Source organism: Thunnus thynnus, chromosome 7 (genome assembly GCF_963924715.1).
Source record: "Thunnus thynnus chromosome 7, fThuThy2.1, whole genome shotgun sequence".
Lineage (NCBI taxonomy): Eukaryota > Metazoa > Chordata > Actinopteri > Scombriformes > Scombridae > Thunnus > Thunnus thynnus.
The window spans coordinates 14062674-14089755 of NC_089523.1; the positions used below are offsets into that span (position 1 = coordinate 14062674).

The 27082-nt window shown below is 39.9% G+C and overlaps 1 protein-coding gene across 1 annotated transcript in view; it reads right to left on the reverse strand.

Moving 5' to 3' along the window:
- dner (delta/notch-like EGF repeat containing) overlaps positions 1-27082 on the reverse strand; it is a 74139-nt gene that overhangs the window by 9519 nt on the left and 37538 nt on the right. Inside the window, exons 2-7 of the mRNA XM_067594482.1 lie at positions 17608-17952; positions 17407-17504; positions 10912-11075; positions 8175-8323; positions 6981-7134; positions 5958-6071 (exon numbers count right to left, since the gene is read on the reverse strand). Of these exons, the coding sequence (XP_067450583.1) occupies positions 5958-6071; positions 6981-7134; positions 8175-8323; positions 10912-11075; positions 17407-17504; positions 17608-17952 (1024 nt within the window). The remainder of the gene's footprint in view (positions 1-5957; positions 6072-6980; positions 7135-8174; positions 8324-10911; positions 11076-17406; positions 17505-17607; positions 17953-27082) is intronic.

The following is a 27082-nucleotide window of genomic DNA, read 5'->3' on the forward strand; positions in this document are numbered from 1 at the left end:
GCGATTAACACTGAATTCACACTAGCCTGAATCTCTCCAAAGTTTAAAAATATGTTCAAATATAACACCTTTAAAGCTCACAAAATAAATTGCACATATTTCATCTGTTTAATTAATATTCAGAAAGAACCATACAAATGACAATTTGTGGTTTTAGGAAGAACATCTGTAAATACTTGATAAACACCGATTTAGCCGTCAGTCCAGCACTTCTGTGTAGCATCCCTGGTTGCCAAGAAATACGGCACGTAACTCCCCATTAAACCACAACATAACATGTTGTTGGTGGACAGACCCTGGATAGCTGTTTCTCCCTGCTTCCAGTCTTGATGCTTAGCTAATTGCCTCCTCACTTTAGCCCCACTAACAAACAAACACACACACACACAGACATCAGAGAGATAGATCTTCTCATCTGACTTTCAGCAAAAAAGCAAATAACCGTAACCCTTCCTGTGAGTCAAACAATTCCTTTAAGGCTCATCACTAACAAGTTTTGTAGTGGCAGCTGTTGGTAGAGTGACATCAACGATTAAAAGATAATATATACTGTCATCATCTACCACCCAAAATTACCACGTAGAGAAATTTTAATGTTCTCTCTGTTATCCCTTCCTCTTTGTTGTTAGAGGGAAAGATAAACCGAGTGAAGCCTTGTGCTCGTGTGTCTGTTATTCTTTCTATGAAGTCTGTTCATGTGTGTCTGTTTTTCACACACTCCATTTTCTTTGTGGGTGACTCGTGCGTTGAAGCCACTGTTTCTTCTCCACCTCCTCTCATTAGCTTGTGAGCCTCTGCTACTTTCACCTATCCTCCTCTAAAAATAACTTCCTCCCGCTTTTCTTCACCCCTTCTCCTCCTCCTCTATCTTCACCTCCCATGAGAACTGCCAGTGGAGGAAGACTCTGTTGTGTTCAATGTGTACATGCACATGCAGTATGGTGGTGTGATATACATTAGTGTGTGTGTGTGTGTGGGGGGGTTCTCTGATTTACAGCAACACTGTAGTAAATCCCTGCGCTGACTGCACACTCCATTGAACTAATGAAGAGATCTCTCCCAAGCATCCATTGATCTGCAAGACTTTATTTCACTGTGTGAGGAGGACGTTTGTCATTCAGCAGCGGAGAGACAGGAGTAATCTGCAGCAGTCAGGGGAAATTTTCACCCAAAGCTCTCTCTCTCTCCCTTTCTCTCTGTCCACTGCCTCGTTCTGCTTCATCCTTTCCCTTTTTCGCTCCTCCGCCTCCCCCATATCTGCTCCCTTTTTGCCTTTTTTCTCTCTTATTCTTATAAGCTTGCACACACACAGACATATGCTAGCCCACGCACACACACTTACACACACAAGCTCTTGCATAAATTTAATATTTTAATTTTATTTGTTCTCTTGTGGTTTAATCTCCTGCTATTTAGCTTCTTTGCTCGCTGTAAGAACTTTTTTTTTGTTTGTTTTTACAGAATCTCTACATCTTGAGCTCAATTTCCCTCTCTACCTTTCTCAAATTTTGGTTTATTTGTCTTTCTAACTAAAGATGCACACATTGTGACATGGCTGACAGAGGAGTCTGTTCATTCCTGCTGCTGGCATTCGAACCTGCCAACACTAAAAGGAGTTCACAGTTTAAATATAGCTGGCCCGCTCACTCCCCCGCCTTGCTAGTTGTGACTGGAGGCAGTCACAGTACTGACACTCACACTTTCTCTCCTGTCAGTGCGTATGTGTGTGAGATAGATAGAGGGAGAGGTGAAAATAAGTGAAAGGAAGTTAATGTGAGTCTCTGTTGAAGAGTCAGGGAGCAAAATTTACTTGAGCACATCCATAAAATTCATATTATTAATGGTATTCATACAGGTTTGACTTCTTCATTGCTCTATCTTGAACTGAGAGTGTGAGGGTGAAAACTAGACGTTAGTCAGAGAGTGGAGACCTCCATAAATACTTGATTCTACAGCTGGCTGCCCGGAGATATCGTTTGTATACTTTAAATGATCTGTTATGGTAAATCTACCCTGTAAACATGAACAGATATAAGTTCTGATTGAAATAAGAAAAACAATCTATCAAGTGCCTTAAATGGTACATAAGAATTTGCCATTAGTATAATCGATGCAGGTTATTATGTATTTTATTCTTGTACTCTTTTATGTAATAAATATCCAGAACAAAATAGCCCTGGATTATAATCAACTCTTGATTATTTGTATTAGTATTGTTATATTATTGAGGATTATCAAATGATCAAACCTTTCTTGTTGATGGCTTGAATACAGTTGAGTTGGTCATGTCTGTTAAACATGGTCAAAGTTCCAAAACTTGAGGTGAACATATGGAAAAATGCTCCCTGAAAGTCAAAATCCAGGGCTTCAGCCTGCTCTGAATTCTTTGTTTGTAACGTTACCTTTACTACCTCCTCGTGATGACATCAGGTTGTTCATGCATGCCCACAAATGGTCGTCTGTTCTGCAGCCTTTGATGCTAAGGTTGTTCTACAGGTTGTTTGCATATTTCAGATCAGATTCGGACTCAAACATATACATATGTATTTAAGAAGTTTCCATTTCATGTAAAGAACAAGAAAAGGAAGTGAAATGCTACTACTACTGTTTGTTTACGTGGCCTCCCGAGCCGCCAGAAGCCTGCCTGCCAAGACGCAGCTTCCTGAGGCCAACCAATCAGAACAGAGTGGGTTCATTGGGAGGGAGGCCTTAAAGAGACAGGAGGTAAAACGGCCTGTTTCAGACAGAGGCTGAACTGAGGGGCTGCATAAAGAGCCGGTATAAGACAAAATAAAGAGATTTTCTAACTGTAAATCATGCTAAGATATTCCAGTAGAGCCCCAGAATATAAATATAGACCCATATATTTGCATGATATTTCCCCTTTAAATTGTTTTTTTGGTAGGATGTTAACCACACAGGCCAAGTTGATGTTTGTATGAATGAACTGTTGCGACTTAGATTCAAGTCTCTATCTCACCGGTCCAAGTTCTATCTGAAGATCTGTCAGTTTTTGAAATGTGCTGCTGAGAGAGAAATAAACGGGAATGAAAACATCACCACCTTCCCTGCAGGGTGAATCTATTTGAATATCCCTGCTTTGAAATGCAGTAAATAAAAATGCAGCTTTTGTTCTCAAAGTTGGCCCGGTGATCACAGAGTTGATACGTCTCTGATGACAGCTGCTACAGTTGTCATGCCATCCATCATTTTATTTATTGCAAGTGCCTGTGAAAGAACTGTGGAAGAGAAGATTGGACATGATGTATGCAGGTGTGAGCCGAATGCTGGTAAAGCACTACGCAGCGTGAAAAAGTGCTTATCTGTCCTCTGTGTGTACTCATTTGGCCGTTTGAGTGTGCTGAAATGTATTTGCCTACGGAGGACACTACTGTATAAATTAAGTCCCAATCATCACTTACTGTATCGCATTTTTATTCTATTCTCTCCTTGAGGAAACAAAAAGACTGAAAAGAACTTGTCACTTCTGCTCTAATCAAAGCGACAGGGACTCGTTCCTGAGGGAAATGGATGCAGGCAGAAGAACACCGGGTCTCATTTCTAACGCACTCTCAATTCTCTTTTCTTCTTCTCCTCCTCTTGTTATCTCTCCCTGTTCTACATGCTGAAAGGTTTTACACAGCAAAGACTTCTTGGACCTGGAGGATTAATGAAACCTCTTGTTTGATACATGAGGAAAATAGAGAGTATCACAGTGTCCAAGTTAAAAACATAATTCTGCATGAAAAAATATCTCCTCTCCTTGTAATTACCTACCCAGAGGCTGTGTATCCAAAGAAGCATCTAAAACATCCTCCTCTGATAAGTTCACCACTATCAGTAAGGATGCACTTCTTGCTTCATCTCTGTATTTCTCTCTCTCTCTAACACAAAAACATCTTAAATTTATTCCCTGGAGAATTATCCAACCCTCAACTTTAAGCACTACAAGCACTCAAGCTTATCTTCATCTTTTTTGTTTTGGATGTTTTATTGCAGATGTTCATTTTAGGACAGGAAATCATTTGTCATCCCCATAATGTCTAACCTTAAACAAAACATGTAATGGTTAACCAGCTTCTTTCCCAGATGGGAGGTGAGACCCCATAATGTGACTGTGTGAGCAGAATTATTACATTTCTCCACAATGTGATTTATACATAACACACAGAGAGATAAAAGCCAACGTATATATATTGTGACATCCCTCCCTCTCTCTCTTTCTCTCTTCCTTCTGCTTGTGTGACTGGTTTCGCTTCCTGGCTCAGGAACCAATAGGCAGAGGGGACATCAGGAAACTACCTATACTTGAATAGTTTAGCCCTGAGTCCATTTAAGTGGCTTCCTTTTTAACCTCCTAGGTCTCCACCAGCCAATTGGGTTTGCGTGCATCACACACCACACTCATCCACACACTGAATTCATGACTAACCTAACTGACTAACATTATTTTACTATATTATTTCACCTTAAGTTGATAATAAATGTCATTTTAGATATTTATTCATGTGTGATTCCTTTTCTTGTCACTGACACTGAGCCAATTTGTTACAAATGGAGGCTCATCCAGGTAAGGAAGCGAAACCAATCACACAAACAGAAGGCAGAGTGGAGCTCTTCTTTTTGCTGCTCAGTTACTGCAGATATCTCTGCTCATGCTAACTGTTTTTATTCCTAACAAGCAAAATCATTCAAACAAACCACAGTGGCTGCTGCAATATGGAATGAAATTACTTTCTAGGCACTTACTTAATCAATTGACAATAAGTTCAATAAATTCATTATTTTCATGAACTATCACTGGTATTAATGTTGATTGGTATACAGTATGTTGAATGGCTTAATAGTATATGGTACTACTGGGTTGTCTTGTTGCAAAGTTTGTTCTTAAATGTTCTTATAGTCACTTTTTAATAAACGGACTAATTATTCATTAAACAGAAAAACTGATGGGAGTGTTACACATTGATTTACCCTGCAGTTACTAGATAAACAAATCGAGAGGTAATTTGTCCAAAAGTCGAAGTTCTGTCAGACACAGAATTAACTAATAAGCTCATGAAAATTTCAAAAGCGCTCCTAAGACAAAATCTCCTCGCACTAATTAAGAGGTGCTGCCACAGTTCTCGCAGCCGCTCTCACCCCTGTTTCTATGAAAACAGACACATACACACAAGCTGTGGATTATGAATTCCTTTCCTCTGTGGAGACCTTGTTTTTTTTTGGCAGCTGCAGATTAACAATACAGTCAGGTGTTGCGGTGCGAGTGAGGCCTCCTACATGTCGACAATATACTGACTGCTGGGAGTTGTACCTGGAACAATGGAACAGCCTTCCCACCAGGTTTCTTTATGTAGTGAGATCTATTGTCACTCAATGCTTTCCCTGTATTTTGTAGGTGTGTACATGTGTCTGTGAGCTCATACACACTGTTCCCACTACTGTTGATACACATGTACATAAATGGCGAACTAGCGTGCTCTTGTTGAGAATCACTGTTTCGGCAGAGATTTTGCAGTCACAGATTTCCCCAGAGAGGCTGATGCAGGTCGCTGAGGCTATGAAGACTAATTAGAATAGAAGAGGAAGGTTTAAATTAAGCATCTGAGTGGCACAGATACTGTTAAACACGCAGCAGACAGTGCATAATAACTGGAATCAGACAGCTGGAAAACACACTTACTATTGCACAGACTCATTTCAGTCTACATGTTCCTCTTTTTCCTTTTGACAAAGACACACAAACTTCATGAACTGTTGAAGGGTTTTTTGGCAGACGTGCGAGTGCAACCCAGGTGTGTGTATCTGTATTTTTATTTCCTTGTGAATGGTGAATAGAAATTGACTTTGTGCATCAAAACAAATACCTGACATACTGTGGACACTATTCAATATGAAGCCATGTATTTCAGACACACATTCAGATTAGTTCCAGCGTGCAGTGACTGGCTACTTACCTTCGGGACAGTAGCACCTGGGCCCAGCCAGGCTGCTGAAGCAGGTGGCTCCGTTCTTGCAGGGCTGGGACAGGCAGTGGTCAACCAGCAACTGGCAGCGTTCCCCTTCATAACCTGAGAAACACACACATTTATTACATTCAGTCAAATGCAGCTAAAAGCTAGCTGTTTAAGCTAAAAAATAGTGTCCTGATTTCTCATTTAATTGTCCAGGGACAATGTCCATGCAGTATTTATGTCATGGCAGCTTACAAACTAATGTATTTTATTGTATTCTTGCAATCCAGAACAAATCCAACACACAGAATATTAATTATAGAGCTGTAAAACTATGGAATAGTCTTCCAGGCAACATTACTCAGGTGTGTAGTATTGTGTAGTGTAAAATATTGTGTTTTCTTGCATTTAACATGTTTGATTGATTGCGTTGGTTACGAAAAACTATGGCTTATTATTGTATGTAATTGGTTGTCAGTTGTCTACAATATATCATTTCTGTGAACTCCAGGAAGAGTAGCAGCAACCATGGTAGCTAATTGTGATGCTAATAAAGAAATACAGAGATACAGCATATAAATGAGTTATTATTGTATGCAAAATGCACACATTTAAGCCACCGAGTTAGTTACGTTTGACAGTGCTGTCTGTTATCTGTTGCCACCTTTGTACGTTTTTTCTCATTAGCCACTTACACAGGTCTTGTTAGCACAATTCCCTAATGAGAAGTGATGGGAAACCAGTGGTCACCTCTGACATTTACTTTCATAACAGAGGCCCTCACTTCAAGTCCCTGTCCCCAAGTACATCTGACAAGATCACAGGTTCAATACACTTTGTTCTTTTGTTATAATTCAGTGATTTTGTCAAGGGGGTCTTTGTCTTCTTTTACACAGCTCTAGGCCAGTGTGTCTCCATGAAGTCTTACATAAATGTGCACAGAAACAGCCCTGAAATAAACACACTTGCGGGCTTGAGACACCATGAAGAAAGGCATAATGCACACATGAGCCCACATGAACACACCTGGTGGGCAGGTGCATGTGAAGTTGCGTCCTTCACCCCCCTGTCTAACATCAGTACAGGTGCCATTGTTGCGACAAGGTCGGTGGTGGCAGGCGTCGAATTCCTCACAAAAGATTCCAGTGTAGCCGTCCTCACACTCGCAAAAGAAAGTGCTCTGCAAAAAAAAAAAAAAACACACACACATGCACACGTGTAATTTTCAAAATCAATGAACCTGAAAGGTGAAACATTGGGAAATAGATATGACAGGAAAAACTTGTGAAACAGAAATAATGAGATTGTAAAATTATTCAGTAACAGCCGCAGCAGTTACACAGCGTGACTTTCTGATATAGTGAGGGGAATGATAATGAGAAACTGCGAAGAAAAGACAGAAAAAGCATGAAAAGGTTTGCAACACCTCCCTCTTTGCCCGCTCACCCGGTGAGTCACCACCGCTACATCTCCTCCAGTTCAAAGTACAGATGCAAAGGGGACCAATGGGTCTCAAGTGCTTCCATCTACTTCCTCTGCAGTGTTGTCTGTCTCTTTGAGTGCTAAATTAGACACCATCTTATTTTCAAGCTGACCCACATGCATTTTTGACAATCAGCAGCAGATGATGAGCATTACAATAAGGCCTATTTGATCATGTTGCACTGCTGCATTGTGCAGCACTGTGTTGTGTTTTTCTGCTCTATTGTAGCTTTTGTTATGTTGTTGTATGTGCTGTTCTGCTCCGTTCTCTGCTAAGTGAAGCTCATAGAGAAATGTTTCTGCTTATTATCAAAGGATGTTTGCACCACTGCATGCACTGATGCAGCTCCAGTGAGAATGATAGGTTACAGCAATATAGAAACCTTGCTTTTGCTTATTTTGCTGTTGCATTATTGTGTTGAAAGGGTGTCGAGTGAGAGATTGCTAAAATACTTATTCAAACTTATCTAATACTAATACTAATAAACTAGTAACACACCTGACTGAATAACATCCCTACAGACATCTGGGTGAGATTCAGTTCAGTCTACAAATTTCCCTTTAAGGACTGTTAATCTTATAAGATTTCCTATTCTAGTATAAACTGATACTGCAGCATTTTACTCCTGCACCTCTCAGCTTCAGCTTCTAATAAAGCTGAAATGTCATCTTGATAAAAAAAAAAGAAAAAAAGAAACATCTTGAGTTTTGAGGGTCTTATATTCGTGGATTTCTTACCTCAGATGGCTGTGTTATACATTTGCCTTTGCCGGAGCACTGAGGGTCACTGAAGCTGCTGCCAGGCTCCACACAGCTGCTGGCCTTCACCGTCAGGTTGAGACGCAGGGTCACCTCCGGGGCTGTGGGGGCGCCCACGCGTATCACACCTAGCACAGAAGAGTTGAGGTGCTTATGAACTATTCATGTAGCATTTTTATTAATGCAGCTGAGTTTTATTCTAAATATATTCACCACATTGGCAGATATTTAAATACATCATCTAACGTCTGAAAATGTAGAAGGGAGGAGAAATAAACAACTTTTATTAGAATCATTTGTTAAAACAGCATTTTTAAAATGTACTATGGTTGTCAAATTGTAAATTTCTGAAAACTACAGTTTGCTGCCACTATTAACTACAAACAATAATCTAATAAAACATGTTAAGAGAAGAACTGATGTAGGCAGCTCTTCATCATGACTAAAATAGCCTATGTCCCCCTCTGTCTTGTCTCTCTCTAAGTTCAGAACATTTCTTATTATCTTCAATCAAAGCTGACAGCCACACAGGCACTTGGATAAAAATAGCCTCATAGTGAATATTAACGGCCATTTTTTAGAGCCTGATGCGAGCCAATGAGCTGCGAGCACACCCGCTGACGAGACACAGACAGTGCACGCTCCTTGGCCAATCAGAGGCTTCCCTGTCAAGCAAATGACCGAATGATTGTCAACCCAATCACATCGAACGTCGGACCTGCACAGTCACCGTTCCTTTCAAATGCTCAGTCGTGAAAGCATGCAACATTCAGACACGATGACGTGTAGAAGAAGGAAATGCAATGTCACTGCTCCTCCCTCCCTCCTTACACGGGTTTTCACACCACGCATGAGCCTGTGCAAGGTCACACACCTTCAGGCCTACAGTACACGCCGCACACTTGTATTAACGTGTAAAAATACAAGTCAGTCAGTGTGAACATTACTCATTTAGTATCTAGCTTGGCTGCTAGCAGAAAAACCACCATCCGATTTCATCTTTAACAATTTGACCTTCAGTCTTCCCCTCCTTCTGCATCTTCTGTCCCTCTGTCTTTTTCTCTAATCCCTTTCTGTCTTACCCTGCCGTATTTCCCGTCTTTCTCTCTCCTTATCTGACTCTCTCCCACCCTCCATTATCCTTCCTCCCCCCTGATTCAACTCCCCAATGTCACCCCCCCCCCCACCCCCCCCCCCCCCACCTCTCTCTCTCTCACTCTCTCTCTTCCTCTCTCAGGCTGTGCTGCCATAGAGTTAGCAGACATGTCAGGTACGCAGACAGGCAGCATCCAGACATGCCAAGGTCAGCAGTGAAACAGCATCATACATGTAGAGCACACGCAGAGGTCAGCCAGCCCTTCAGTCAAACAGTTAACCCCCTCCAGGACCAGCTGCAGTTCACTACACAATTTTGGCACAATCGTGTGAGTACTCTTTCACAAAATCTACGTCTGAGTGTGTGTGCGGCAGTAAAGTACAGATGGAATATCAGCATAAATATGTTATTTTTTCTTTCAATATGCAAATATAATATTCTGACTCATATATAAATGCAAATATTATGCGATTCTCCCCAATTATATGTCAGGAATAAATACTGTAAATACAATTTATTCAAATTTATTAATCCTCAAATGCTTTTGGCTCGGTTGTAAATGAGCTATTTGGAGGTATTTTAAAATGTTTCCTATTTAGCTTCTCTGTAATTGTTCGATGAACCGTGAGAGGTGGAACTTAACACAAATTAAATGATAAAAACAGTCATCAATCATAGTATAATTAAAATGATGCATTTTCTGCTAAACTGTAACTCATCTGATTTGATTAAAACATGCTTCATATGATAAATAATTCAGCATTCTGTGTTTCTGTGCACTTAGGTGAATATTTATCATTTTACCTGTCTGGTGGTTGATATGTTAGTTATGGTGGGCAGTGACGTTTTCAATAAACTACACAGTTTTTCAGCATGCTAAGTTGTTATATTAAGTTTCAATAGCTACATGTTGCTGCCGAGTCATGACAAGAAAAAACACATTAATCCAGTAAAAACTTGCAAAAACTCCTTTTGCAAAGCTTTAGTTGCATAATCAATGAGTTACGATATGCTATCATATGGACGGACCACATGTATCAATTAACTAGAAGAGCTTACAGTGCTGATGTTTAGCATGTTCACCATCTTAATTTAGCTTGTTAGCATGCCAACATTTTCCAATTAGCACTACACACAAAGTACAGTTGAGTCTGGTGGGAATGTCATTAGTTTAGCAGGAATTTGATCAAAAACTAAAGTGTAGGACAAATAGAAATTTGAATCAGCCATCTTTGTTCTGGAGATGGTTTGGTACTGACATTGAGTCATCCTATTAAGCTTGTTTTCATCAAATCATTTGTGTCTCCAAAACAAACTAAAAGTTAAAACCAAATGTATCAGTTCAGTTATTTCAGTTCGTCTTTGTCACTTATTTTTTGTGAGTTTTGCCTCAGAATGAATCACCTTCATGCTGCTTTCATACTGTATTTTCCTCTATAGCAGCAATGGTAACTTTATAATTGATAGGGGTTTCCATGCCAACACTACTAGTCTATGAGTGTATGTTTGAGTTTTAGCTAATGAGCTTTGATGTCCATTTTGTGGCTGTATGATAAAACAGAGGTTATGTGAAAATAATGTTTCATGTTTCATGCTTTATTAAGAACTAAGGTGACTTACTGAGGAAGTAGTTCTGTCCCAGGGGCAGCGAGTAGTCTGGCACCACCAGTCCATCAGGGGCCTGCAGGAACCACATTGTAGTTCCATTCAAAATGGAGGAGCGGAGGAAACCCTCTTCATTCACACGCCACAGCACTGGGGCTCCACTGGCGTTCACAACCACTCTGGTTGGAGGAGAGAGAAAAGTCAGTGAGGGAGGGATACAAGGTCCCACAGTAAAGGGAAATCTGATTCCTCTGGACTCATATTATAGTCTGTCCCAAACAATAAGTTATAATAAGTCATTCTCATCTGCTTTTTCAGCTTGTTTTGCATATTTACAGTGTAGATAATGGATTGTACCAGACGTTACCAAGAAATACATTGAATCCACAAAATATTAGGAACACAATCCACATATTGTATATTGTACTTTGCCCTTGAGCACTTGATTCACCTTGCTGGACATCTTAAACAGCATTAAAATGTCAGCAAAATCAGCATGCAAGATAAGATGAATGAACTAATACTCTATGTGAACTTCCCTGCTTCTTCTAATCTTTATGTATTCAAAATAAGGAGTTTAATAAGACATGACTCTCCACTCTGTCACACATGGTCCTTGGCAGTACAGCAGTAGTGATGCTGACAGTCAGGACACTTTGTCCCATGTTTGAACCCAAGACTGGTGACTGGAGGACAGTCTTTGTGTTTGTTACTGCACCCTGGCATCATGGTCAGGTCTGGTGAGTAATAGCTGCCAGTGATCTAACTCTGTGGGAGTTATGTTGTTTCCTGTGGAAACACTGAAACCCTCATGAACACAGTTGTGAAATACAGCCAGTGTGGTCAGGCGCTATCATTCATCAGGATCTCGGACAGTTTGTACTAAAGAGAGAAAGATCAAGACGGACCAACTGAAAAGAGAAGAGAAGAGTGTGTAGTCACCTCAATACCACACTTGATACTTTGATACTCAAATGTGACGCATTTAGTGCTGATATCTATTAAAATTTCCTTATTAAAATTGAATTGTCTTCATTTTTATTGCTGTTGGAAGGTTTCATGCAGACATGAACAGACCCCGGTGACAAAACGATCCCTGGAGCACCACATCCAGCCATGAGGAAGAGATCAGACATACAGAATCAAAATTTAATGAGAAGGAATCTACTGACATTTATGGTCCCCAAAGGATGAACCCTTTAAAGTTTGGACACTGTATGACTCGTGTTGTCAAAGGGATATTTGAAAGTATTTATGGTGGTAAATACTTTGATATATACAGTGCTGTGCAAAAGTTTTAGGCACTAAAAGTCAGGTAAGGATACTTTCAAAAAAAATGCCATGAATGTTTTTTATTTATCTGTTAACTTCATACAAAGTTCAGTAAACAGAAGAAACCCAAATCTAATCAATATTTGATTTGGCAGTTCTCGTCAGTACACCTGCACAGTTTTTCAAGGTTGTTCCTAAATCTTGGAGAAGATGCCACAGTTCTCCTGTGGATTTAGGCGTCTCAGTTGCTTCTGTCTCTTCATGTAATCTCAGACTGACTCCATGATGTTGAGATCAGGGCTCTGTGGGGGCCAAACCATCTGCTGCAGGACTCCTTGTTCTTCATGTGGCTGAAAATAGTTCTTTATGACTCTGGCTGTATGTTTGGAGTCGTTGTCATGTTGCAGAATAAATTTGGGGCTGATCAGATGTCTCACTGATGGTTTTCTATTATGGATAAGAATCTAAACATCTAAAGTGCCTAAAACTTTTGCACAGTACTGTACCTCTAATTCTAGACACATATGTGAAGAAACCAGACCTATTACCAAGAAATCTTTGGTAAGGTTGAGCCTAATAACATCAAAATCTTCAGCATACATGACTGACTCAGGTATATTATTCCAGTCAACATTCCCGATAATGCAAATGGTATTTTGGTGAGACTGAGGAGAGACAGAGTTCACTTCACCTCTCACCTCAAGAAAAACCATGGACAACATGAACCAAGAGGATCAATTATCTGTCTGCAGGCCTGTTGTGGTTGAGGCTGCCCATCAGAGGATATTGAGGAGGCTCATAACTGCATCTGTAAACATCTGAGCAGATCAGCCAAACTCAGGACATGTTTCCTACATGTGACACTGAGCTCCAATAGCTGCCAGCCTGCTACGGAGAGAGCAAAGACCAGAGCCGAGCCAAGCTGAGTCACTACACTACGAGTCCTCATGAAAGATAGAAATAGCAGCAGAGTGACATCTGTCAACCAGAACTGTTAGCCGGATACTGAACAGCTTGAATGAAGCCTCTCACTAGCTAAATGCTTCTAAGTATCCCTCTAACCTCACACCCACACTTGAAATAATCATTCCCACATTACAAAAAATATGCAACCCACTTTTAGGAGAGATAAAATACCATCAGAGGAAAACAGCAGAGCATAGTTCAGGATATAAACGGAACATATTTTGGGTCATGTTCATTAGTCAGGGCAAGTCGGAGCGTCACAGGTGGATCGGCACAACGGCTGTCCCAAAATCTTAGTGAAAAAAGGAAGCTGCATTGGTCTGAAGGTGAAGCTGTGAGCAGTGACTGAAATAATAAGATGGTGGACAGGCTACTAGCAGCTGAAATGAGTTTTCCTTTGCAGGGTGACTGGGCTCAGCCTGCAGGACAACGTAAGGAGCTCATATATCTGGGGAGCTGCTGTTCCTGTCTAGCTGAAATGAGTAATTTGAGATTTGGGATAGTTGTAAATTATGCCCTATATTTTATAGCTACGTTCCCTGCAGATTAAGACATATTTTCAATGTAGTAAAACTTCATGTAAGTTCATTTCGTTGGTATTTTCATCTAATTTTCATTTTGTTTTTTTCCATTTTCAAGTTTTTATAGCGGCCAATCAGTTAACCATTTGCTAAACCCAATCATCCAGTCATAGCTGCTATAAATAGGCACAACAGATATGTCAAGCTTTGGATTTCTCCAGACGCTGACGCATTGTGCATGGGGCTATCATAAGAGCACAAGAACTTAAGTATAATGAATGAATTAAACTGTGTTTTTCTGCTCCAACATGAACTGCAGTCATTACCAACCTACAGTAATAACCAAGCACATTGTTAACTTTCTACATTAGTATGTGGGGTTACAGATTATATTATGAAAGCCTCTTAACAACTAACACATCAACTGTGATGTATTTCATAACTTTGTAGAAGCCGGCCTTGTACAGAATTACCCTCCGTAGCACCTAACGTTAGCAGCTCTGTCAACAACCCAGCTAAAGTTACTCAGTTTGCCAAAGGAATACATATGTGAGTCCTCATTCTAAAGTCTCTTTTAACATTCAAAGTGTGAACATACTTTTAAAAATGCAAACAAGCATGTACACTAAGCAGCAAAAAAGGGTTATGTTAGAGCAGAATAACAGTCTAATCTTAGATTTTTCCTTATGCTATTAGGACAAACGAGCTCAGAACAATGCTGGTTCTTTATTTTCATGTCTACAGGGTCCTCAACTGGTGAGGATGTTGACTTTTTTGGTACAATACCATTAATGCAGCTATCAAGTGCACATTTAGGACCGATGTACAGGATTCTTATTTTAAAACCAGTCAGCTGGAAACATTAGCTAAAAACTCAGCTGCAGAAAGCATTTTAAACCAACTCATAGAGGTAACATGAACTTAATTAACTAGCTAACTATGACCTACGTCCATGTTAAATCGACAGCTGTTAGCTCGAAATGAGAAGCCTGCTGTTGTTTACATCTGTCTGAAACCAAGTGCACTTTGTTTCAAAATTAACAAAGTAGTCTGAGTGGTAAATCTGTCACCATTATCTTTCTAAACAGCATTCGTGCTGTGCAAAGACTGAAAGCTCCACAGGCTATACAAAGTGGGGGTGGGGCTTAGTGAACGGTTGTTATTTACTAAATTAATTTCAAAGCAATTAAGTTAATTAGACAAGAGTTGATACTCTATTGAGTAATACTCAGCATCAGTGTTGTTAATATTATTACATAACATTGTAGTCTATCTGTAATTCTTTGCAAACACAAAGTGGCAGAGTGACAGCCACTCTCTCACTCACTCTGCAGCCTCTTTGGGATACAAGAGTTTTATTACATAATTATCAGCATCTCTAAATCGATGTCACTTTTGGATCAGTGCTTCATTTCTAAGTGGTGCGGGTGTGTTTGTATGTAAGTGTCCTTCACTGCCTGCATCTGGGTCTGCAATCAGGTGTCGTGTGTAATTATACAGTATGAAAACAAAGCAGCAGCAGTTGATTAACTTGCAGCTCGTAGCTCCCAGTCTGCCATCGTGAACATGAACCCTGAGTCGTGTCTGCCATCTATAATGAGGGGCAACATGAAGGACGTTCAATATTCACCTTGACCGTTGCTTCTGCATAATTCATTGACCTTCTTCACAGAATTAATGTAATATTGTTGATGAGCAAATATGTTCTGAAAAGATGGAAAACACCTGGAGTCGTGTAATACAGAGTTTCAGGAGCCATGCTAGTCATGCGTAGATTCAAGTCGTAGTGTTGCGGACAATTACAAAAGTTGCTGCATGGTAAGTATGCAGATAAAATGCTGTGCAAAGCAGCTTCTATTTTAACATTTCTATGTATTCTTTATGTTGATTATGAATACAGTAAACAGTATTTTTTGTTGTTATTCTTGTTGATTAGTGTCCAAAAAAACAGGCAAATATTACAACAGGCAATTAAGGCCGTTTTTAGGCTTAATTCGGAAGTGTAACTGAATAACATGCAAGAAACACACTGTTTCTCTGAGCTTTTTTGAAAATTGAAACCCTATTGCACCTGTACCGCACCTGTCAGAGTATACTAACCACATGCTGTGTACACTGCAGTACAGTGAGGACCTGATCCCCTGGATGCGAACAAAAACAAAATTTTCACTTGTTGTTACTTTTTAAAGGAAGACTTTATCTTTTAAGGGACCTGCATTTATTCTGGCTGATTAGATTTGGGCAGAACTCTGCTGAGATTAGGCTTTTTTATCAGTGAACAAATTTTGGCTGCGGTCAACAAGTACGTCCTATCCTTTTTTCCAAACTACTTTTCCTTGACCTCGATGAAAAACGTCATGAGGTCTAAAAATGTCTCACATCCCTTTTTCTTGAATGACAGGCTTCTGTTATGATTAATATGCCGATTATGATCTGTTATAATAGCTTAAGAACCACCACACAACTCAGCAAACACCTTGAAATGTTGACTTGAATGTGCTTTGAAGTTGTTATGGTTGATACAGGCTGTGGATGTGCAATGTGACAAAATCGTTGATTCCCCAAAGATATTACTATCAGATAATCAAGGACCCAACGCTACTGCACTCAACGATTGGCCAATAACCATCTAGCCAGCTGAATCATATATATCCCAATGAGCCCATCTTCAATTACTGGCCTATAAAAGGGCAGCTGGGGAGTATCAGAGTTGTACAGCAAAGACATTGGGCTTGCTGCTGCTGTGTGGCTCACCTCACAGCGAAACCAAAGAAACATTGATAAGAGGAGGGTTATGGAGGCTCATAGCATTGTGTTCACAAATGGCAAGAGGATGCTGATGTGTGTTTTGGACATAGATCACAGGGAATGCTTCAATTGAACATAACATCAAAGCATAACTGAAATTGTTCCTGCATATCTAATGTGTTTCCACACAGAATATTGCTGTTGTTTTGCCTTACACAACAATAATACATCATTAGGTTTAAAAAAAAGAGGAAAAAACAGCACACTAGTTATTTATTTACACTTTATACTATTGAAACTTTATTTTGTCTGAATGGTGCGTCGCTTGGTCGCTTTAAATATTGCTGCTGCAAGGAACTGTGGCACAGAATTATCTCCTTTCCTTTCGTAAAGGATGGTCAAGTGTATCCTATGTTAAAAGAGATTAGAAAGGAAGCACTGAAGTACCTTTTCTCAGCATTTAGAGAATTCGACCAGCTCTTATCAATGCTGCCACTTAAATACTTCCAGGTCATTTCACTCAGTTAGGAACCTTCCTGAGCAAAAAAGACAGTTGGACCGCAGCCTTAGTTTTGTCACAGCGAGGAAAAGCACAGGTGTTAATAATAAAATTAACGATGGCTGAATTCCAATTACCGGCTCACTGTCATGGTTTATGGGGACACTTTAATAAAACAGAGCCATTGTTAATGATATTAGTAACACCTGCAATTTTCCTACTAGGACAATGCGACTAAAACTGTATGTGAGGTCACCAAAATCTATGAAGTCATAAACATGATAAAGGTGTAATCTGTCCTGTTCCAACAGAGATATATACATAGAACAGTCTGTACATGTTCACACAGTCCTGAGAAGAGGTCTAACCAGGCAAAACATCTGTGTGAGTGGACCGAGTATGAAATATCCACTGCTTGCAGGCTTGAAAGATACAGTTTTAATGGAGTATTCCTTTAAGGAGACAGATGTCAGTCATAAAAAGGTACTTTAATGGTGCTCTTACTTTACAGCCGTCTCTTCGGGCACATCTAGAGACAGAGTCAGAGTTCCTGATGTCAGCTCACACAGCTCACTGCTCACACAGTGCAGACCCTCAGTCACCTGAAAGAGGACACACACGCACATAATATATATATTTGTTTATAGATTCTGAAGATGAAGTCAGTCCGCAGTAGCGTGAGTTCAACGCGGAAGTTCGTCTCACCCTGTCTGCCTCCCACGGCACCACCAGCAGCCTCTGCCCAGGTTTGGGTTTCCATGGCTGCAGGGTGGGAGGTGCTGGTGTTGTGGTGGAGGGCACGGTGGTTGGCTGCGGCGGCTGAGTGGCGGCTACGGTCGTGGAGGCGACGGGAGTAGCCAGCTCAGGAGCGGAGGGGGTGGCGAGGTCCCAGTCTGCAGCCGGCAGGTCCAATAGGATTTGATCGCACCTCTCCCCCTCGTAGCCTTCACTACACTCGCAGGTGTAAGCCGGCTCCCCCTCCTCCCCGCCGTTGCTCCGGCTGCAGTTTCCATGGAGACAGGGGCTGCTGGCACAAGGGTCTGTGAAAAACTGAAATAAGGAGAAACATAAATAAAAACAGGAAGAGCCAGAGAGAGAGAGACAGAACAAAAACATTATTATCTAAGTGTGTTTTTTTCAGCTCCTGTCTGCACTGCTGTCCTCCTGTAGTCTAAACCGTCTGATCATCTACATTTTTTTTTGTCACCTTCGGTCAGTTTGTCCAAGTATCAACCTGGGAGCGTCATTTTATACAGGCTCAAGGAGTGGTCCTTAAAATACTGTGAATAACAAGAAAGCGCATACTGTTAGTCAAAACTCCTTCTTTTATTGCTCTCTGACTCAGCGCTTTGCTCTTTCCTTTTATTACATTGTGACTCTGTGTTTCTAATAAATTGCTGCAGGCAGATCTGGTCTATGGCATAGGCGGTATAGGCGAATGCTAGAGGTGCCGTCCATCCATAGGGGCGCCCCAAATGAGGGAAATATTGCAAAAAAAGCCCACAACAACATAACTACATAGAATAGCCTATTAAATAGACCCTATTTTCTGAGTTGCCTGGCGTCTCCTGGGTGTAGGAGAGACTGCAGGCAATTGTAACAATTTTTGGGTTTTCTGTCATAACTCAAAAACCTTTTGAACTATTTGGATGCAGTTTGTATGTAGGAAACTTGTATCTGTGTTCTACTTGTTAACAATCATCAAATGTTTTTACAAGCAACGTTAGAGCCACAGTATTGATTGAAACACTAGAAGTCAAATGTTACATCTGCCCCCACATGCAGGGGCGATTGTAACAACACACATAATACCTTCATATAAATACCAAGTACCACAATAAACTCTTGTGAATATAGATATAGTTAAAACAATTTAATATCGATTGAACAATTAATTCCAGTTAAACTAAAACAGTATAATTAATCATAATTATACTAATATAAAAACAATTAATGAATAAGCAACAGAAACAGCATCACACACACAAAAAATGGGTTTCCTTTTATCAACATTTAGATATAGTTAGAGACATCAGCAGCAGAGAGGGATCATGTACATCATGAGTTTCATGGTTCTGTCTTGTTTCTGATTGGTGCAATTTGAGATGTTACAGTTGCCCCCGGTCTACTCTTGCTGTTTATGTATATACTGTTATCAGCTATAATGGGGATTGGGTGCCGTTATTGGCTGGATTTCACCATCAGCAGCTTTTTTATGAATATAATGTAACACCCAATGGTCACATATACTCCTCTTCTCTCTTCAGATGCACTTTTGAAATATTTTAATCCCACCACTGCAAATCCTGGGCCACCTGCAGACACCTTCTCCACCTCAGCATCTTCCAGCAATGCAGCATCAGGTTCTTTAATACTGTTTTTATTTTGTGGGAGGGGTTTTTTGTTTCTAAAAATAAAGAAAATCTCAAAGACATAAAGCTGTGCAGTTTCTGTGTGAGTGTATGAACATTGGTGGTGGAACTGGCTACGATGCAAGGAGCACCAGCTAAAACCTCGCCTATGGCACCACATTGGTCAGGGCCGGCTCTAGTTGCAGGGCTGCGTTTCTCCCTCTCTCTCATACACACATATACTGCAATTTGACGGTACACACACACACACACACACACACTCGCATTTCATTTCAAAACAAGATTTCCCCCCATCATGCAGCAATGATAAAAATGCACCCTGACAGTCTCCTTCATGCTGTTTTCCCTCATCAATAATTGATCATATTTGGAGAAAAACATTATGGATGTTGAAGGTGAAAGAGGACAAAGCCGAGCTTTACGTAGCTTTCCGCCTAACACCGTGTTGTACTTTTGCATGGCTTTCAGAGCCTTCTTAGGCTTAAGAACGTCTCTAATCCGGCTGTTTCTTTTTTTCTTTTGGCAAATTCACTGAAACAGCTTCAGGTATCTGTGGCTCCAGCTGTCCGATTTAAATGTTTTCAGATAACAGTTTTAATGACACCATGAGAAAAACAAAAAGCCATGCTGGAGCGAGGGTGAACAGAGGGATGGTGATGATGCTCATACCTAATCCTCCGGTGCATATGGATGTGTATATGAGCATGTGAATGTACATATGTGTGTGTGTGTGTGTGTGTGTGTGTGTGAAAGTGAGAGAGAAAGAGCGAGAAGCAGAATAACAGAGCGTCATTAACAGTCCGTTCTCTCCACGACTGAGTCACAGCTCATTAGTGCTAATCTCTCTCAGGTTCTTACTTGCGATGCTTCTATCAAACTTTCTCTTTCTGCTCCGAAGCGCAGCAGTCCCAGCAGGCCACTCGGATGTCCTCACACAGTCAGTCCCTTGTTCTTATCTCCACCCAAACAGCACCAGGGATTGACTTTAACCTTAAACCTTTAGGAGACAGCAACGTTTGGCTTGTCTGGGTTACAGGAAACATTTAAGCCCAGCTCATGACCTTTTTCATGTGTCACTCTTGATTTCTCCTCCATCCTCACAGCCTCCATCCATGCTGCACAGATTGTCCTCTAATAAAGCAGGTACATCGGGATTTATAGACGGCTGGTGATATAATCTAAAGTCTATCGGAATAAAATGTCACATTTATCTCAATAACTATAAATGTAACCATTTCTTTTATGCAGCAGTAAATAGTATTTATTTCCTGTGCTTTCTTTCTTGTAGTTTTTATATGTTTGTCTGAATTAATGCCACTGTGATCCTTTAAAGATTCCAGTAATACTAACAGAAACAACCAATGTATTATCAGATCTGATAATCATTTCAGTCATTTTTCAAGCAAAAATGCCAAACATTAGTTGGTTCCAACACCTGAATTTGGAAGATTTTGATGGAAATTTGTACAACTTTCTGGAATTCTTTAGACTAAATGATGAATCTAAAGGAATGTAAATAATGTAAATAATCATTTGTTGCAGCCCTTGAAGCTGAACATCTGCACTGCTGATTGGTTGAACATCAGGTTAAACTCTCATTTCAATTATATCAGATTCAGACTGTTTAGTAAAAACTGCTATTTTGGTTGGTAAGAGATTCACAACATTAGTCATTTCACTAATTTTGTTCATCATTCATCTCTAACTTGTTGGTGACATTACTACTCAGTGTATATGGCGCTCGCTATGTTGCTTGGTAACATTAGTATCCATGCATTTGGGCCTGCATGATTTTGCTCGTTACTCTCCAGCACCAAACAGCTTATACGCCCTGGGCTCTGGCAAAGCATGTGAATCAATTTCTTCTAAGCAGCTGATAATAACCCATATTAGTCTCTTTATCTACAGTATATTGCCACATAGACCAACAAACAGAACAAAGAGATTCTCTGAGGCCAAATTAATTGCTTCACAAGGTGCTGTGATCTATTTGCTAATTTGGGATGGGCGCCCTGAGGAGAGAGGATCAATACAGCCGAATGGAGGGAAACAGCAACGCTACTTAAACTATTGGCATCATCAATTTAACCTGGTGGAGGGGCTGGGATGAGTCTGTTACTCCTGCCATATCACACACACACACACACACACACACACACACACACACACACACACACACACACACACACACACACACACACACACACACGTGTTCTTCAAACTCTGGTAGGGAGACACATTTATGCAAGTGAACACATTCATATGCATTTCTGCACAGTGTGTTTTAATTGGACTGGACTGGTGAACGAACGACACAAAAGAAAGCCATTATGTAGAAAGTGAGCAGAACTTCGGGTGTAGGTTTATTCATTTGGAGAATCGTAAATTAAATATGAACCCCGGCAAATGGATAATGTAATTTAGCAGTGTAAACACAACACGTGACCACTATATTACATCCTAGTCTCCGCACATCAATAATGTAAGTGAAAGAAGTGGCTGACTAAGCCTGGTAAGAAACATATGGTTACAGTATAACATTCCCTTTTTGAAGTTATTGCAGCCAAACATGTTGAGCTGTGCGTGCACTGCACCTTGACATCAACCAAACAAACTGAATGGTGTCTTTTCAAGCTGTTTAACTGTACGCCTGACAACCTGACATGTCTGACAATTAACAAAGGAAAGGACGGGAAAGGAAAGGAAAGGAAAGGAAAGGAAAGGAAAGGAAAGGAAAGGAAAGGTTTACACTCTGATGATGCATCCAACAGATGTGACATGTTGTGTCACTGAGCTGAAGCTTCTGTAATGAGGAAAACAAGAAAATTCATACACTCATGTTATAAAAAAAATTAAGCCCTGCTCAAAAACTCAGCTGAACTTCTGCTCCTTTCTGTCTTAAGGGCATGTAAAACATTCTCCATAAATTAACATTTTATCTGCATAAGAATATTATCTTTAAAATCTCTTAATATTGTCATGATGTGGGTGAATTTGTCCTAATTGTTTAAAAAAGTGAACTGAAGTCAGTTTGGCTGCAGAATTAGTGATGAAAGGAGCCCTTTAAAAAAAAAAAAAAAAAAAAGCTCAGGCAGGAAAACTGGCAGAAGTGCCCTTGAGCAAGTAATTACTGTAAATCCAAACCAGTGCAAAAGATCTGAAGCTGCCCTCTGACCTCTGAGAGAGTAAAAAGAGAATTTCTCCATGCAGATTAATAATTGTTATTATAAAACTGCCCACTATCTGTGTTATATCAGCTCTGTCCAGGGGGTTATACAGTAGTTGAGTTGTATTGCAGCCTGCAGAGGGCTTAAATCAGCCTGATATTACAAAATAAGTAGGTGGTGATCACAAACAGCGAACATTATTGAGGAAAGTGGTTCTCTGAGGAAAAGAAAGGCAGCCGTATGATGATTTATCCTCCACTTCTAATGTTATGAAAAGAACCTCAACAACTGATTTTTCGACAAACTGTTGTTGTCGGGTGAAAACATGTGCTGCCAACTTCTCAAGAACTCAGAAAAATGGCCTTGTTTTTAGCCTGACCGTGACTGAGCAGTATGTAATCCTTCAAGTAAAGCTTAAGAAAGATCAATAGCTAGAGTTATGAGGTTTTCCCAGTGCGGATTGCCTGAAGTAACTCAGCAAGTGGCTGAAATGCTTTATGTGCAAAAGTTGTGTTTTGCTGTTCAGTTATTTAAATCACAGCAGTGAATGGTGAATGTTAAAGGTGGTTTTCATACTGTAATGTCGGATGTCCGTGTTAAAAATGGTCAAAATTCCAAAACTCAAAGTAAATGTATGTAAAAATGCTCTTAACACAGGTACCTCTATATCCACCTCGTCATGACGTCAGATTGTTTGCACATGCCCACAAACGGCAGTCCGTTCCGTAGCCTTTGTTGCTAAGGTTGTTAGCATTGTCCACACCCATATTTCAGATTGGATTCGGGCTTGGTTGTATTTGAGAGGTTTCCATTATGAGTAAAGACCGAGAAAAAGAAGTAAAATCTGATGTTTCTTGACGTAGCCTCTCCTCAAAGTCTGCTGGCCAATCAGAACAGAGTGGGTTCACCGGGTAAAAGTCCGTTATAAGATAAATAAGGAGAACAGTAAATCATGCAAAGATATTCCAGTAGAGCCCCGGAGCGTAAATATAGACCTGGGAATGTGCATATGTCAACTTTAAGGTCCTTTTTTCATTGTTTTAATTATTACAGTATACTGTATGGCCAAAAGCATGTAGATGAGGATGTTCTGAGGTTGTTTTTTTAAGGTTTGGGCAACAGGAAAATCTTTTACACGATTATATTTTAGACAGTGGTGTGCTACAACTCTGAGGCAACAGGAAGACGCTTTCCTGTTTCATCATGATACGACCCACATGCACAAAGTGAACTCCACAAAGAAAGTGTTTTGTGTGGAAGATCTTGACTGGCCTGCACAGAGCCCTGACCTCCACCTCATCCAACACCTTTGGGACGAACAGGAACGTTGGCTGCGAGCCAGGCGTCATCTCCCAAACTCAGTGCCCGACCTCACTGATGCTCAAAGGAAGAAAATCAAGAACAGAAGGTGGACGGTGTGCAGAAAAGACTTTGAAGGTCACCATGTTGCATCATTAAATGTTTTGGGAGTTTTCAGTATTCAGTGTGTGGACTATCTCTCATTTTTTATTAGCAAATCTTGTGGAAAGAATGTTTGAATCATTGCTTTTAAGACTTTAGGTTCAAGTACTTAGATTAGTGGCATCTTCTGTCTGAGAAGCTACAGCCCTGGTGGAGCTTGATCAATCTGCTGTTTCATAGCAGTAGTTAACTGAGCGCTTCATTTCACCACTTTATCAGCCACTTACTGTTTATGGGTGACTCATTTGAGCGATAGGCGATTATACTGCAGGGGTTCACTTGAATGGCCAGATCGTTCAGCTAATCACACACAAAATTAGTTAGAAGGGCAGAAATGACTCACAATGCATTTGAGGAAACGTCAACAAAGTTTTGCACTAAGCATGAAAATGGTGCAAATATACACAATAAAAAGTGTATTATAGCGTAGATTTGATCAAGCATAAATTATCTGTCTGCAAAGTAGGTTTTTCAGCATTTGTAATATAATACATATGCAGGGTATGTATATGTATTGTACATGTAAGGTATGTCGTCATAGAGACGAGGACAAACATACAGAGACACCAGCAAAGAACACGAAAAGATGAGTGTGTGACACTCTGAAAAACTGATATGGTCACTCAGCAGGTTTCATGAAATTGTTCTACAGCCCCTTTATAACGATCAAGATGTGTTGCCATAGCTACAGTAGATAGGTAAGATGAGAGCAATTAGCACACTGTACTATACACAGGGAGTGTGTGTGTGTGTGTGTGTGTGTGTTTTCACGCCCCCCACCTCACCTGTGCCTTACACACAGTCTCAATATTTGCTCAAAGAGTCCCATCATGCTGCAGAGAGGTGATCCATCTTATAATCCACTTACTTGCTCATCTGGGCTGTTCATCACCATTTTGTCTCCTTCAGTCAGAGACCCCACCCCCACCCCCCATCCCGCTGCAGAGGCAAACTAGATACAGATAACGTTTGCTTAATCACTCTCTCATGAAAACACTTGCACACAAATAAGGAAAAAATATCTCTGCAGGATCTCAGAGAGGATTAATTTGTCTCATAAAAGTTGCTCCAGCGGCTATACGGAACGTCAGGATGTTCATATGTGGACGACTGCAGTCGCTGTGATGCAGTGATGCCACAGAGCATCTGCAGTGTCTGATGGTGAAGTTTGAACACTGACAAGTGCATTTCCAGACACAGCCAGAAATATTTCAAAGAATAGGGTGACATGTTCAAAGTGAAGCAGAGCTGTTAGGTTGAGCGGCAGGCTGCATTTTTAACTGTAGTTTAAAGTAACTCTAGATTTCCCAACATCACTTTGATAACTGTTGCTTCAACTATCTCCAGATCATATATTTTTTCATCTGACCATCACCAACAACAAAACTAACTGAGAACATCTCAGGCCATTTGGGCTATCTGCTATTTTACACATACAGAAGCTAAACCCCAAACAATCCACTAACCTTCTAAATAACACACACATACATACTGTAGATGAGGGAAGGACCACATGTCTATATGATAAACCCACATCATTCTTGTAAAAAACAGATTCTTTCTTTATGAAACTGACTCCAAAGTGTGACAGGGAAGCAAATACTACTGTCATTTGGCAGAAGGATGCATTACCAACAGACATGAGAAGAAGTTTTGATAACACTTTACTTTAAGTCCTATTTATAATTTATAAATAGTATATAAACATTTAATAAAGGTTTATAACACACTATAATGTAGCAGATATAAGGACATTTTAAGTGTATATTAATACAGTACACTATTTCTCAAGAATTATAACTCCTATGAAGACATATTTTATAATATTACAACTGTGTTTTAATATATTGTCATTATCTGTTTACAGCAGCATCCAAATATAAATGCCCACAGGAGGAGTTATAGTTGACAAATACAACAATAAATTCTCATACTACATTGGTGTGATGTAAACCGTTTATTAACTTTTTATATATCGCTTATAAATGCTAAATAGGGGGACTTAAAATAAAGTGTTATGTAAGTTTTCAATGTGGAGAGTCTGAGATTTAATGAGATTGACTGTATGTACTTGACCTTACATGCAGACATATGCGGCTGAAAAACATGATCAACGAACAAAAGATCACAAGTGCATCAACCATCACTGATTCACTTTTGAAATGAAGAAAAAATGGTCTAAATGTGGATTCACTTCCTTACATAATGTCTCATCTCACAGTCTGTTCTCATCATTGTTAAATTCCATGTTTCTGAGTTATTCAGGAACAACTTATTAGAGCTTCATCAATAATCAGCAAGTTCCAGATTTGTTCCTTAATCATTTCTTGGTAAATATTCAATATTTTGTGTGCCTGTTAGTGTTACCAAAAAAAAAAAAAATCAAAACATGCATAGTTGGCACCTCACACAGATTTTTGCAGCTGTTAAATATAGAGCCATGTCTTATTTGCTTCTTTCTTTGCTGTTTTTGAAATTTTAATAAAATTCAGTGATGGTTAAGTGCTTTGACTTGCAGTCTGTGTTGTGTTTTAGCCACAAATGTCTGCTCAGACAAAAACACAACTCTTTCATTTTTGTCTGAGCAATGAGCAGGGTGTGTAACATGCTGTATACGAGTACTGGAACATTTCACCTGATGCATTTCTGGCTGTCATTCTGAATTAAGAAGAAGTATTTCACATGCTAAAAACATCTAGAGGTTTATCAAAGCACTTAAAGTCAGTAGTTAAACTATAAATATGCTTCAGGTTTAGCCAGAGACAGGAAGCTGGATTTTTGTCAATTATTCTGGAGCTTATTTCATATTATGATTTAAATAGTAGGAATTCAAATGAAAATCTGTGGTGCAAACATCACTTTCAGCAGGATCTATGGTTATGATAACGTGCTTCTCTCAAACTGCAGCCCCGACTACAAGGGATATCAGTAGAAACTTCATGTGACGTATCTACAATGGTCTTATTTTTCATGTTTTACTAATGAGAGGGTGCTTAAAAATTGATGCGTCTGATCTAGATCCATCTTTTTTTCTTGTCTTTTTTTTTTTTTTTTTTAGAGTGAGCGGGCGAGTATTTGTCAAGCGTTGGCTGTTTGCTGAATTCGAGGCCACAGAGAGAAACTGGAGCATCTCTCTGCATTGCGTAATCTCACAGGAGCAGAACAAACATCAGGAAATAT